General features: G+C 58.5%; 1 protein-coding gene across 6 annotated transcripts in view; it reads right to left on the reverse strand.

Moving 5' to 3' along the window:
- Positions 1-14722, reverse strand: part of KCNIP2 (potassium voltage-gated channel interacting protein 2) — a 46981-nt gene that overhangs the window by 10618 nt on the left and 21641 nt on the right. The window contains exon 1 of one of the 6 annotated variants that reach the window (XM_065067205.1): positions 10206-14663. The exons of 3 other annotated variants lie outside the window; for them this stretch is intronic. In XM_065067205.1, coding sequence (XP_064923277.1) covers positions 10206-10323 — 118 coding nt within the window. In that variant the 5' untranslated portion in view covers positions 10324-14663. Of the gene's footprint in view, positions 1-1288; positions 5654-6613; positions 10185-10205; positions 14664-14722 lie in introns of those variants that run through there. 2 more of the 6 variants (XM_021293856.2, XM_065067208.1) reach the window with 2 other exon arrangements.

Here is a 14722-nt window from a genome sequence, read left to right on the forward strand (position 1 = left end):
TCCTCTTGGCTGCAGACAGCATGTCCTGCAAGAGAGCTGGTGCTCTGCATACCCATCACCCAGATGCCATCCATACCTGCCCCCCAGTAAGGCACAGGAACAAAGCCTAGATATGCCTCTGTCACAGACCAGCCCAGTCCCAGGCATTTCAGGGACGCCCTCCATCACAAGGGGTTTGAAAGCAACCCCTGGGCACAACAGCCTCCTCCTTTCTCTCTGCTCTGCTCCTCTGGTCATTCCTATCACATCCTCCCATCACAGCTCCCATCTGAGACCTGGCTGCCTGAGGGGCTGCAGCCCCTTCATCTTGCAGCATCTGCAGCGCCAGCCAGAAGGCAGATGGGATGGGGGCAAACCAACCCCAAATTGCACTCATGCAGTCTGTTGGCAGCCCTTGTCTGAGCCAGGACTGTCTGTGGCACAGCCAAGGGATGCAGCTGAAGGAGACAAGACAGAAGCACCATGCAGCTCTCTGCATTCTCACCATCACCAGGCACAACCAACAGGTCACACAGCCCTCACTCCAGCATGTTTTGGATCCTCTTGTCTAACCACATCCAACCCTGTCCTCAGCACCCACCTGCCAATCCAGGCAGCGCAGCAGCCACAGCAGCCCCTTCCCTCCCCAACCCTGGCACAGTTCCACAGGGTGGGCAAAGGGGACAGGGGCTCCAGCCTCTTTTATCCACACTCTCCCCATAGCTGCCAGTTCCCATGGCAGCAGGGAAAGCTTTCCACTGTGCGATGCCGTATCCCACATCCATCATTCTTTGCCCCCAGCTCCCACTCCTCTCCCCAGCCCCAGTCACCTGCAGCCCTCCATTATCTGACAAAGTCCAGCCCCCTGCACCCCAATACCACCAGACTGCAACACCCCAGCTAGGCCCTAGTAACCTCCACATCACTGCACCCCAGTGCCTCCAGATCCAGACATCCCCTACCCTAATGTTCCCAGATACCCTAACTTCTTAGCATCGTCCACGCCAACACCCCATATCCCAATGTCCACAGATATTCCCACCCTAACATCCCCATGCCCCTGCACCGCAGTGCCCTCCCAAGCATCCCAGCACTCCCAAATACCCTCAGACCTCCTAACTTTCCCAGCTCTCTACACCCCAATGCCACCAGACACCCTCCAACACCCTAATACCACCCAAATGCCCCAAAACACACAAATCTCCCAAACCTCCCCCAAGCACCCTACAGTGCCTGGGATAGGAGGTGAGGAACACCTCTACCACAATGTCCCCATCTCATTGCAACCCCATCCCCATCCCTGTCCCACCTCCCCTGGCCAGGTCGATGATGCCCAGGGCATGGAGTAGCTTGAGGCTGGAGCAGAGCAGCAGGATGACGCCCACCGTTTGCAGCCCCTGCAGGTCCCAGGGTGCTCCAGCAACTGACATCTCCCAGACACACAGACCCAGCAGGCAGCTGGTCTGTCAGTGACAGACCCAGCAAGGGAGGAGAGGGGAGGGCAGAGGAGGAGAAACCTGCCTTGGCCCTCCCTCTTCCCACCCCAGCACCCTCTGGGGTCCCTCAGGCTGCAGGGGAGGAGGGAGCCCATGCAGCTGCCCAAGGGACTTAGGGGTCAGCTCTCACCCCAGGGCACCTCTGCTCCTACCTAGCCTGACACAAGCACCCCACAGCACTGGAAACCATGGAGGGATGCAGAGCTGGCAGCATCGGGTGCGTAGAGGAGGCTCACCTGCTCCCAGCTCCCACCCCAACAGCAGCATGTGGTAGCACCATCCCTGGAGTCGAGCTGTGCGCAGGGACTCTCAAGCAGGGACCCTCATCCCAAACCACCAAACCTGTCCCCACCTTACATGCACCCACTGTACAGCAAGAGGAACTCCCTGCCTTGGAGCTCAGTCTTGTCTGCTGATCACGTCCACAGACACCTGCCACCCTCACCTCTTCCCTTTTCACCTCCTGGGGGAACATCTGCACCTCTCCACACCAGGAAGTCAGTCACAGCCATGTGCAAGACGTGCAAGTGGAGAAGCCACAGCCGGGACCTGCCAGCCCTGGGTACCTTGCTTTCTGTTGGAGGGCAGTGTACCCCACTACACTCCAGGGTGCTAGAGTGCTCCAGGGAGGGCAGCATGGTGGGGCAGCCAGCCAGAGTGGCGGCTCCCTGCAGCCCACCCAAAGCCCTGCCTTGTGGGCAGCAGGGCAGAGACCCCAGCCTGGCAGCAGTGGTTAGTAGAAAGTTTCTTAGAGCCAGTTTTCTATGCATCTCTTGCCTAAAATCTGCTTCCAGTGTGGCCACCCCCTGCTCCAGCTGCACAGTAAGACCCTGGGCAGGGGCCTGTGGGGAATGAGACATTTCCCTGCCTTCCTGAGAGGGACTGCTGGAGCCAGGCGTGGACAGCACATGAGACCTCCTACTGCCTGAGCTCTGGTGACCACAATCCCATAGAGCCCTGGCCAAAGCACCTCTAGTCTCACTTGTGCCCAGTCCTGGGGTCCAATTCCTTGCAGGGGAGAGGTGAAGGAGACCCCATTGAGCTCTCACAGCACCCTGTAGCCCAACGCAGCCTGTGCTCGAGAGCCCCAGGCCAGCTGCACGCCAGCCTCTCCCAGTGGACCCCCAGGGTCCATCCTTCTACCAGCAGAGCAGGGCTGCAAAGAAGTGCTGTCCCAACAGGCTCCCTTGCTCTCTGGCTTTATTGATTTTTCTCCAGCCTGAGATTTTCTCACCTCCCTGGGGCTGAGTGATCTCCTTGCCCCTCCATCCTCTAGCTCAGAGCCCATCTCTGAGGCAGGATTCAGCAGAGTGGGTCCCTGCTCTGTGTCCAGCTGGGTCCCCATGTTCCCCTCTCCAGGCACATCAACAACAGAAAGAGTAAGCCAGGCCAAAGGGAAGTGGGAGGGAAGCAATATGAAAAGTGATTAACACAAGGCCGGAGGGAGAATAGATTCAACAAGCTAATTACATCTAGCTGGGCTGAGCGGGACATGACACCATGCCATGGCAGAATCGGTGCGGTGCGTGCTGCGGTCCTCGGAGAGCTCAGTGTTGGGAGAAATGCCCTGTCCTGGCTGCAGCTGTGGGTGTCACAGCCAAGGCAACCCAGTGCCAAGTCCCCTCCTCACACAGCTTCACTGTATCCAGGCAGAGCAAGACAGTGCAGCCCATCCTGTGTCCACAGCAATGACTAGGGCTGATGTCCCTGGGTGTGGAACATGTGAAAGATGCTCCACAGAGGAGAGCATAGGGGCCCCAAGAGACCTTCTTCTCCAAGACCCCAGTGCTGGCAGGATGCAGCCCAGCTATGGTATGTCTCAGAGTATAAGATTATGCCACAATCCAAACTCAGAGCCTCGCCGTAGCTACTGTACATCTCTGGCCCTTGCCCTCCCACTTTGCAAGCCCTCACCAGGAGTGGGCACCTCTCTACTGATTCAGCCACCAGACCCTGCCCAGCCCTCCAGCCAACTGAAAAACCTGTCAGCCTTTGGAAAAGGAAAGGCAAGGGTTAAACCCACTGCACATGGAGAAATCTCTGTTGCACCCCAACCCAGAAAACCCCAAACTTCAACCTGGAGCACCTACAGCTGTCTCAAGATGGATTTCCATGCTCCAGGATCTACCCTACCTCCAGCCAGTTTGCATTGACCTCTCAGCTCTGCCAAACCTGCCAGGCTGGATGGTGCCCTGAGCCCAAGTACCCCTGGCACTGTGCCCCAAAGGGCTGGTCCCTCCTGCAGCCAAGACACCACACTTCTGCCAAAATCATTCTTGGAAAGCAGGAGGAAAGCAGGGCTCGGCACAGGGCTTTGCTCTCATTAGCACCACGGGGATGCTCATTTTATCCCCTCTCCAGAAGGACCATCACCCCGAGCCAGGCACCGGGAGGTGGCCATGCTTCACACTCTGCATTCTCAGCTCTGGGGCAACAGCCCCACTGGAGAGGGCAGGGGCCAGAGTAACTCAGGTTGGGGGCTCTCCAAGACACCCCCAATCCTGCTTGCTCCCTGTACAGACCCTGACCCAGCCAAGGCAGGGACAGCCCTGCCAGCCCCAGGCAGGCACCAATTATCCTGCCAATAGCAATCTGCAGCTTCATCTAATATTCATCTAAGGCTGAACTACACGGGTGGCTCTCCTGCCTTTTACCTCCCGCCCACCTCTTCTCCCAGCCAGAACCAATTGCTCCATGCTGAATTATTGATGCTGCACTTCAGGAGCCAAAATCAATAGTGTTTCTCTTTGCCTGCCCCCTCCCAAGAGCTTGGCTAAAGTGAGCTCTTGACAGGGGGCTGGGAGCCCTCCGGACAGCTCAGCAGCATGTGTGCAACTTCACCAGGAGATGTTCAGGGCTGGGGACAGGTGTGGTTGCACAGAGTAACAGTGGCATGACATGGTCCATCAGCGATTAACCAGCTGGTAAACAACACTGGCTCTGGCATCGATTGTCCCTGGAGCTCCTGGAGCACAATGCACCCCTGGTAGATGCTCCACTGCTGCTGCTAGACAGCAGGTCTGGTTGTAATGGGATCTGAGGGGGAACACTGCTAAATGGACGGGGTGAGAGGGTGCAGACATCCAGTGCTTCCATTCAAGCCCTTGCTCTGAGGCCAGCTAGCTCCCCCATGTCATCCCTCTCCCCTTCATGATCCCCCCAGAGGCAAATGAGGTCTTGCTGAAAGACGCTCCCACCAAACCCTTCCCCAGGGCTAGGGCATTTTTCTGGTCTCTGGGGATGCCCCATCCCCAGCCCACCACCATGGAGGTACAACACCTCCTGGCACAACCCACCCCTGGGACACTACCTGCATGGCCTTGGCAGGGAGACTGCCATAGGCAGGGGACAGGCAGGGGACCAGCAGTGATGGGGCAGGGAGAGCAGAGTAGCAGCCAGGGCAGGGGGAACACAGCAGGGAGTGTCGATGGCTCTGGAGTAGGTGCTATGGCCCTGTGTCCATTAGCAGGCCTGAGCCATTAGTGTAGAGTTTCAGGCTCTTTGTGGTTCCTGGGCTGTCACTGCCAGCCCAGGCATGGCTGTTAAACAACCGCTGGAGGGGACTCGGCATTTCCCAGCACCAGACACGGCCTGGGACCTTCCCCAGATAGCAAAGTCTCCTACCTGCTGCCTCCTGAGCTGAGGAGGGGTGAGCCACAAACAGCATCTCACCTCCATCTCAACACACAGCTGTGTGCCTGCAGGACTCCATGTACCATGCCCAGGGCTCAGTTCAACCTCAGACAATTTCTGCCCCTTGAGCAACATGTTTTCCTCTCCTCTGAGAACCTTTTGGTGATGGGAGCAATTAGTGCTAATCCAGGACACCTGGGTCCCACTCACACCACCACAGCTAAGGCAAATTTCCACTGAGGTCAGAGGGACCCCACAGCTCCTCAGCATGGGGATGCAGAGGTAGAGCAGGGCAGGCTGTGCCTCCCTATGCTGCACAGTGACACCATGTCCTCCTGAGGATGAGAGTGGAGTGGCAGCATGGCCTGTCCTGTGTGGGAGACAGGCATGCCACTGTCCATCCCAGTCCTCTCTGGAGCAGTACCCGCTGACAGGGACAAGGCGGGACACAGGACACCCCACCATCAGCCTCATGTTCTGGCCCAGATCAGAGCAAAGTCACTTGCAGGAGGACAAGAAATGTGCCACAGGGGACAGAGGAGCATGGGCCAGGCAAGGAGCAGCCACACAGGCCAGAGGGTGGCCCCTACCTTATTCTGCACCCCTCAGCAGGGTGGCTGTAGGGCTCTCTGCCTCCTCCCTCTCCACCACGGCTGGGAACCAGTGTGCTTCAGATCAGCCAAAATCGATGCCAATGACTTTGGTCCACAGCTTCAGGCAGCTGCGCGGGGAAGCAAAAGCACAGGGAAGAGGGGAAAACATGGTCTGGGGCAGGCACTCCCCCCAAATTACTAGCAGAACCAGGGAGGTTGGGGGTCCAATCTGGGCACAGTCAGAGTGGTCCTCCTGGGGCTCACAGGCAAGATGCCTGGCAGTTAGCTCAGCCCCTGCCTCAGTTTCCCTCTTGGCATGATCCATCTAGGAGCACTGCCACTGGAGCACAGGGACAAAGCAAGCAGTTAAGCAGCAGTGAAAACTTCCACCCACCATGCTTTCCTGTCCTCCAAGCAGGTTTGCGGGGCCAGAGGGGTGCTCTGGGGAGAGCAGGAGTGCAGCAGGGACCCATCCTGCACAGTCCTGACTGCTGGTGCTGAGTCTGACAGCTCACATTTGTGCTATTCAGGAGGAGGTGACCACAGACCCTGGGGACACCTTGCTCCTATCGAGGTGCTGGAAAACACCCCCATGCCCACTTGCACATCCACACACAGTCCCGGTCCATGGCACCCCAGCACACACCAAAGTTGCCACCGTGCAGCAGACACCCTGCCAGTCCTGTCCCCTCCCCATAGCCCCAGCCACTGCGACCTTGCACGGAGCAGGCAGGACATCCCACACCTCACACCAGAATCTCCCTGCTTGTCCCTATGAGCAGCAGATGAACACCATACCCCAGGACACTCCCGTGGATGCAGCACCCTCAGATAATCTTTGAGGGCAGCTCTGGACACCCACCAGCTGCCCCCCATGCTCCCAGAGGAGCCAGCACCACCCACACCCGTTACCTTCCAAGGACACGGGCTCGAAGAGGCCAAATTGCTCCAGCACCTTGACGAAGAGGACCAAGACCACCAGCACTGCGATCATCTCAAGGCCTTCGAGGTTCATGGTGGGGGTGTTTCATGGCCCTACACCGTCCCACCCCCTCCCCACCTCTGTAATGGAACCCCCTCACCCTAGCACCACGGCTTCTGGACCACACATCCCTAGAGACCCCTGCCACTCTCAGCTATTACCCCCCTACTCAGAAGCACCCGCCATCAGCTGTGGGTGAGCAAGGGGTCAGCACGGGGCTGTGGCAGGTGGCGCAAGGAGCCACAGCCGAGAGCCCAGGCAGAGCAGGGCCGTGCCTGTGAGTGAGAGCAGAGAGAGGCCAAGCGGGGGGAGGTGTGGGGGGTGACAGTGATGGGGGGGCCGGGGCGGAAGGAGGCATGCCCTCCCATTCCAATGACACCACCTCCATCGATTTGCTTAATGCAGTTGCTAAGGAAACGGGCCACAGATATTAAAAGGCACTCAGTTCCCAGGGGCGGACATGGGGAGGGACAGGACGCTGGGCACTGGGTAAACATCCAGGATGACAATGACTCAGACTTGTCCTCTCTACCCCACACAACTGCCGGCCCCATGGGCACCACCATGGCTGAGCAACCCAAGGTCTCCGCAACTGTGTTCTGGGGTGGGTCTGGCGCAACAGGTCCAGCTGCCCCATTTTCAAGCAGGCAGATGGGTCCAGCCATCTCACTGGGAGAGTCAAGGGGAGACAGGGAGCAGGGCTAGGGGAAGAGGCATGGAAAGGGGGCTGTGATGTAGGACGCCTGAGACGCTGCCAGACCCACAGGCAGCACAGCAACAGGCAGGAGAGGAGGGGACACAGGGACTGGGGACCCAGCAGGACCAAGGGACACAGCCAAGGTCGAGCAGTAACTGGAGGCAGAGGGCAAACCCAGGCGTCTATGTGCCTGGAGCGCACATACGCACAGCTATATTTAGCTCCTACACTTTTTTTTAATAGCATCCCAGCCCTTGCCTGACTGCTCAGTCACAAGCCACAGGGACCACCAGGGGGCCAGGTACCTGCCAGTCCCTGCCCCATCACCAGGGCTCAGCACCTCTTGGGGTGCACAGCTTCCCTCAAGGATGCTGCTGGCACTGCCCATCCCCAGGTGGGTGAGTCCCACATGAGGCATGATGCAAAACCACTCCTAACTCCAGCACTGCAGGCAGGGAGCAGGGCTGCCCCCATGCCACTGCTGCTCCCCATCCCACTTTGTGCCCTCAGAAGCAAGGCCAGCTGCCCGAGGAGCAGGTGGGGTGGCCATGCCCAGGCTAAGGGGCAGATCCCCTGCCCAGCTCTAGGGTTCTCCTACACCCACAAAGGGCCCTGCAGATGGGATGGAGGCAGAAAAGCCCCTCTTCCTCTCCGTTGTCATTGTGCCAGGAGAAAATGTTGCACCAGGGGAAGAAATGTCACCCAGGAACACCCGCCAGGGGGAAGGGGATGGCTGAGGCGCTGGCTGATGCTGGCAAGAGCTCCCAGAAGGGCTGCCCCAAACCAACACCCCCAGACCCTGAACCCCCACCCAGGCCCCCATTCTCAGCCCAGGAGGTTGCAGATTTGTCACCTGGCAGGGGATGGAGAGGGCTGGTGGTTCAGTCCCAGGTCATGGGATGGCCAGGCCATCTAGCGGCTCTGTGCCACCAGGCTTGGCATCTCCTGCCTGCCTGGGGTGTGTTCCCAAAGCTCTGATGCCAGCAGAAGATGCCAGCGATGCATCAGAAGCAGACTGGTAAGAGAGAAGAAAGTCCTCCCTGGGGAAACATCCCTCAAGCTGGAAGTTTTCAGACCTGGCATTTCCTTTTCTTGGAAAGAAGCATGTTTCCAGGCACTAAGCCTGGATGCCACCTGGCTGGTTCCCGGCTTCGCCCCTGCCCTGACCTAGTCTGTTTTGGGACAGGGTGGCACAGACTTATTACACTCGCGGAGGAAGTTTCTCCCTGACACCTGCGTTTTTAAAGCCATTTTTCTTGCTGAGCCTTGGTTGCAATCTGTCCTCTCTCTGAGCCTCCAACTGCTCCCAGGGCTGACGCCTGTCCCACACAACAGAGGGATAATTATGCAACCTAATTTTGGCCAGAAACAGCCATAGAGGAGCCCTTCCAGCCTGATCCAGGGCTTGTCCCAACAAATACAGTTTTGGGGCAGCTCCTCTGCAAAGCAAACCTGCTCAGCCCATGTGAGCAGACTGTCCTCAGCCCCCCATGCACCTCCACCGGCATTGTGGGATGCTGGGGATGAAGGGCAGTGGCAGGTCAGCCATGGAGTGACAGCATCCCCGCCTCCCCTTGTGTCTGTCCCGTGCCAGCCAGCCAAGCAGCAATAAATCACCTGCCAGCCACCATGTCAGGGTTATTCACTTCCACACTGAAGCCGTTAATAAAAGCTCTCCACTGTTCACTGCCAGCATGACAGAGGATCCCACCAGGACCAGCACAGGCACCTGCTGCCAGTCCCACATCCAAGTGCCACACACTGTGTCAGAGCCCAGCTCCCAGCACTCCCAAACTCACCAGGGTTGCTTGCCCAGGGCACAGCCTCTCCCACTGAGGGCAGCTCCAGATGGGCTGGGGGTGCACCCCCTCAGCTCATTCTGTTCCCTAGGGATGCTCCTCCACCTGGAGCTGCCCCCAGGATGGAGGAGACATGTGGGACCACATGTGGGGCTTTGTCCATGGAGTTAGATGTGCAGTCGCCTGCAAGGGGTCCTCAAACAGCCATCCAAAGTATATGCACCCCACCAGAAGTAGGACAGGGCTTTGCCTCCCACCCCACCAAGGGCCGTGGCTCCCAGGGGTGGCTGCTTGCCCCTCCAGCCAGTCAGCATTTGGCCATGCCATGGGAAGAGCCATGAGGCTCTGGCTGAGCCCCGACAGAGAGGTCACACGGAGGGAGAAATGCACGCCCCAGACAGTAGAGGCCCTGCACATCCCCAGACATGTAGCACTGGTGCCACCCCTTCTGCCTTGCTCCTTGACTTGTGGGTCTCACCTTGCAAAGCCCCTGGCACACACATTCCACTGCAGTGGGGCTTGGAGAGACTCTTTACCAGGGAAACAGGGACCCAGGCACATCCCAGAGCTCCTCAACACACCAGCTGAGAAGCAAAGATATAGGTCATGCCCAAAGGGACTGATAGCCCCAAAATACAGATTGAGACACCAGCATTGGCACCAGGCACCCCTCACAGAGCAGGAAGCACCAGGGAGCCTGTCTGCATCTCCATCCTGCAGCGAGGGGCAGAGGTACCCAGACACCAGCAGCACGGCAGAGCCGGCTGCCCCTGGAGCAGCTCCGGGCACTGCCATGGCTCAGCTGTGGCTGCCACCAGCCTCTCTCACACACTGCAGAGCAAGACCAGGGCCAGGAGGAACAAATAAAATGACAGAGGAGGACACCGAAGTGCTCCAGAGAGGCAGAGGGGCATCCCCAATACCCTCCTTCCACAACAAATGCCTGGCTTGCCTTGTGACCTGGCATGTGGAAGGGGATAGGATGAATCAGCATCACCTTGTCCCCCCATGTCCCCAACTCCATACCTTCAATGCCGCTGATGATTTTGAAGCAGCGGGTGGTGAACCAATAGGAGATGAGGAGGAGGATGGCTATCAGGGAGGCATAGAGCAGGCTGTCGTTGTGCAGGGATGTCCTCTCCATGGCTCCATCCCCTGTGCCTGCTTGTGCCCCCTACCCAGCCCTGCTGTGCAATCTGGGGCAGCCCTGTCCCAGCAGCCCTTCTGCCGGAGGAGCTGGCCACCCCAGGCAGGGAGGCGGGGGGCTGCACGGGCAGGCAGGCAGGTAATTGGGAGCAGCGTGTGAGAGCCAGGCTCCCAAACCAATTACCTTAATTGTGCTCAGGCAGCACATGGCAAACAGTTAAAAATAACCCTCCCAGCCCGGGGGAAAGTGCCACCATCAGCCAGGAGAAGGGAGCATGGGTCAGAGAACAGATGGGGCTCATTACACATGTGGCTGTGTCTCCATGACGCAGGGCCAGCAAGGCATTGCTGTAGCCCAACAGCTGCTCTGAGTTCACTGATGACCCCAGAACCCTCAGGGCTGAGCCCCTTGCTGCCAGCCTGCAGGAGGAGCTGCGAGTCCTGGAAATGGGGCTCCCCAGGGAATTATGCCACAGCCTGGGACTGGTGAATGCCAGGATCTCCACTGAGATGCCTGTGCCCATCTTTGCTCCAGATACTGGGACCTGAAGGAAGGTGTATCTGCATCGCAGCTGGCCCAGAGACCTGGGTCTGGCTGAAGGGTGCTGCCATCCCATCCCCTGCCCCAAAATACAGATTGAGACACCAGCATTGGCACCAGGCACCCCTCACAGAGCAGGAAGCACCAGGGAGCCTGTCTGCATCTCCATCCTGCAGCGAGGGGCAGAGGTACCCAGACACCAGCAGCACGGCAGAGCCGGCTGCCCCTGGAGCAGCTCCGGGCACTGCCATGGCTCAGCTGTGGCTGCCACCAGCCTCTCTCACACACTGCAGAGCAAGACCAGGGCCAGGAGGAACAAATAAAATGACAGAGGAGGACACCGAAGTGCTCCAGAGAGGCAGAGGGGCATCCTGCACCCCAGCACCTGCATCCCTGCACCCCAGCAGCACCTTCCCAGCAATGCCTGGGATGAGCATCTGCTTTTCTCAGCTCGGAGTCAGAGCCAACCAGCCTTGTTCCTGCTCCGTGATGCCAGGTGCACTTGGGCAGTGTCACTGTGCATTTGGGTACACTCACTCCCAGACCCCAAACTCCACGGGATTAGCTGCACCCATGCCTGAGACACCTCCAGTCTCTGGACCACGCTCAGCCCCACCAGCTGCCCCACAGGACACATGACTGGGGAAGATGCTGGACCCAAGTGTTCCACCCCCACAGCTCTTTGCATACAAGACATCCCATCCCCACCCCTGCAGCTACAGCCAGGGGACATGGACACCCAAGTGTGGGGTGAGGAGCACAATGTTGCCCCAGGCATGCCACTTTCAGGGCACAGAACCCAGGTGTCCGGGTCCATCCCCAACTTCCTTCTCTCTCCCTCAAGACCAGCTGCTTCAGTCATCTACAGGGGACACAGAACAGAGTAGCAGAGTGGCCCCAGCATGTGCCCATGGCTCAGTGCTGGGGAGAGAGGCAGGCCCTGTAATGCTGCCCCAGGCACAGCTGTGCCAGGATAGGCAGCCCAGGCTGGCATTGAGTCTATGCTGCCTGTCCTCCTTTGGGCTGTGACAATGACAGCTGTGAAGCATCCCCTGCCCTGGCTCTTGCTGCTGGTAGCACATCTCTACCATGCGGCTAAAATTAACCACCCTGCCAGCCACCCACCATGTATAAATAGAAGCGCCCAGGAGCAGGGTTTCTTGCCCAAAAAGCATCTCCATGTGCACAGCACACCGTGGGCACAAACAGGGCAACACCCAGAACCATCAGGTAGCCAGTTACTGTCTCCATCCTCCCAGCACTGCCAGTAGCTGGGCACAGGGGGCTGTCTTGCTGCAGGACAGGAGCAGACAGTAAGGGAGTGGGGCAGTCTCCCATTGCCAAGCGACCTGTCTTTTCGGAAGGGGACCACACACCTTGACCACGTTCTTCCCTGCTTGGGAGCCATCCCTGTGGCTACCCCTAGGGTACTCCTAGCCAAGTGCTGCCGGGTGCTAGGGCCCTACCCCCCAAAATGTGCCAGGGGACAAAGTGGGCCACAACAGAGGCAATGGCCCCTGGGCACAGCTGGGCAGCAGTTGCCCAGGTCCCTTGGGTGCCAAGGAGACCAGCCTGATGGATAGGAGCCTCCTTTTTTTTTTTTTTTTTTTTTTTTTTGTTCTCAGGGCCATCATCCATTAGGGAGAGTTAAATTTAGGTTACAGCTGATCCCTTATTACCTCGCTGCTAATCAGAGCGAGAGCAGATTATTAATAAGCACATTAAAATATTGGTGAAATGCTATTTTTGGGAGGTGAAGTCACAGTTTTAATCTGGTTAATTGATTGAATCATTCCTCTTTTTCCCCATCAGCGACCCGTCCTTGGCCAGCTCCCCAGGGCACCCAGCTGGGAGGGCACCCCACCCAGGACCTGCCTGGCTGGGTACCCAGTGCACTCTGTGGTGAACTCTTGTGGGACCTCCTTCACCTATGCAGGGAGGGCAGAGGGGCTCATTGGCCCCCAAAAGGGGACAATGGGGGAGAACAGCAGCTGGAGTGGGGACAGCATTCCAGTGACCCATGTGCCACATAGACCAGTCAGTGCAGGGGCTTGGGAGGAGGGGATGCTGCAGAGAGGACGAGGCTGTGCAAGCTCCACATCCTGCTCCCAATCCTGAGCTCAGATCCTTAGTAGGTAACAGAGCTGCACAGCTCTGGGTTTCACCCCACTTTGGATTTTCCCAGAGCTTGGGAGGACACCAAGAAGAGTGAGCAGTGGTAGCCAGTGCCCCACTGTCAGCCTAAGCCCTCTGCTCCCATCCATGCCCCAAGCACACCCAGTAGGGCTGCAGGGACAGTATGGGTCTGAGCCCTTGAGGCCACTCAGCACCACACACAACCAGCCTGGAGGCCCAGTGCTGGCAGACACCCGCTACAGACCCAGCCCCAGAGTACCCAGCTGCAAAGCCCAGGACACCAGGACAAGGACCTGCAGGACATCCTTGCAGGTGGTGGGGAAGGGAGCAACCCAAGGTCCCCTTCCCACTCTACTTCATTACCTGCAGCTCTGTCCCACACATCTGGGGTTGGACTCAGCTAACTCGTCCTCTGGCCCCTCCACACTGGGCTGGTTGGCTGGTGCCCAATGGAGCCAACTAGAAGCAACAGAACCGGCACTGCCTGCAGGCAGGCACACCCACCCTCTGGAGCTCGTCACACCGCTCAGCCAGGCCCATGCTTACCCTGGTACCTCTTCCCCTATTGCCATGTTGTGGGCTGGTGTGGAGCCTTGAAGGACCCATGGAGCTGCAAAGTGATGGGAAATGCCTGTGGGGAGGCTTTTCTGGAGCCAAGCAACTCTCCATTACAGGGTTCAGGTTTCCATGGGCAGGGAGGTGACACAGCAGCCTGGTATGGTTCACAGGGTAGATACTGCTCCTATGTCCCAGCTCCCAGTGCTACACCAGGAGGTGTCCAGGGTGCCCCCACCATCCACTGGACACAGGCATGGGCACAGGCTGGGGATACCTAGGGGACAGGGGAGATGATAGAGCCTGGGAGGGTTTTTCTAGGCAGGCTGGGTCCTGGCGAAGGCGGTGCAAATCCCAGCCCTGCTCCAAGGCGTGACACTGACACATTGGCCCTGCTGCTCCTGGCATGACATGTCCCTCCCCAGCACCATTGTGGCCCAGAGCAGCAGCCTGGAGATCCCTGGCAGGGCCAGGCCATAGGGAGGGCAACCTGCCCCCAGCAGAGGGGCATGGGTACAGGGACAGGAACTGGTCACCCATGGTCCCAGCACACACAGGTACATGATGACCACCCCAAGATGTACCCATTGGGGTCAGGAAGTGGCTCTAGGCTCACACCGAGGAGAGCAGGTCCTGGCCAGCTGGCTGGGCTATGCAAGTGCTGGCAGGGGGATGCACATCCTGCCATGGCTGTACCAGCAAAACAGGGGGCACACAGTACACAGCTCTGTCCTCAGGACCAGGCAGCATCCCAGGATGCAAGCACGGGTGGAAAAAGGCACCAGGGTGTGTCCCTGTCCCAGCCCATGGGCACACCCAGGGTTTCCCTGGCTGGCTGGATCAACTGAGGGCACAGGCCTGGTCCTGGAAGCAGCAGATGCCTGGTATGGCAAGAGAGGGTCAGACCAGCTGTAGTTTATTTCCACAGCAGTTTTCTCACTGCACCAGTCCCCTACCCAAATAAAACATTTCTGTCACCCCAGGTCCACAGGGGACCTTCAGAGTCTCTTATTGCCTCCCATGAGCATCTTCAGCTTTGCCCCCCACAGAGCCTAGCGCAACCCCTCCACTTGGGGCTGAATAGCTCAGCACCGCTCAGCACCTAAACAGAATTTCCCCCTCTCCCCAAATAACCCCACAAAAACCAACCAGACAAAAACCCCCT

The sequence above is a fragment of the Columba livia genome, chromosome 6 (genome assembly GCF_036013475.1).
Source record: "Columba livia isolate bColLiv1 breed racing homer chromosome 6, bColLiv1.pat.W.v2, whole genome shotgun sequence".
NCBI lineage: Eukaryota > Metazoa > Chordata > Aves > Columbiformes > Columbidae > Columba > Columba livia.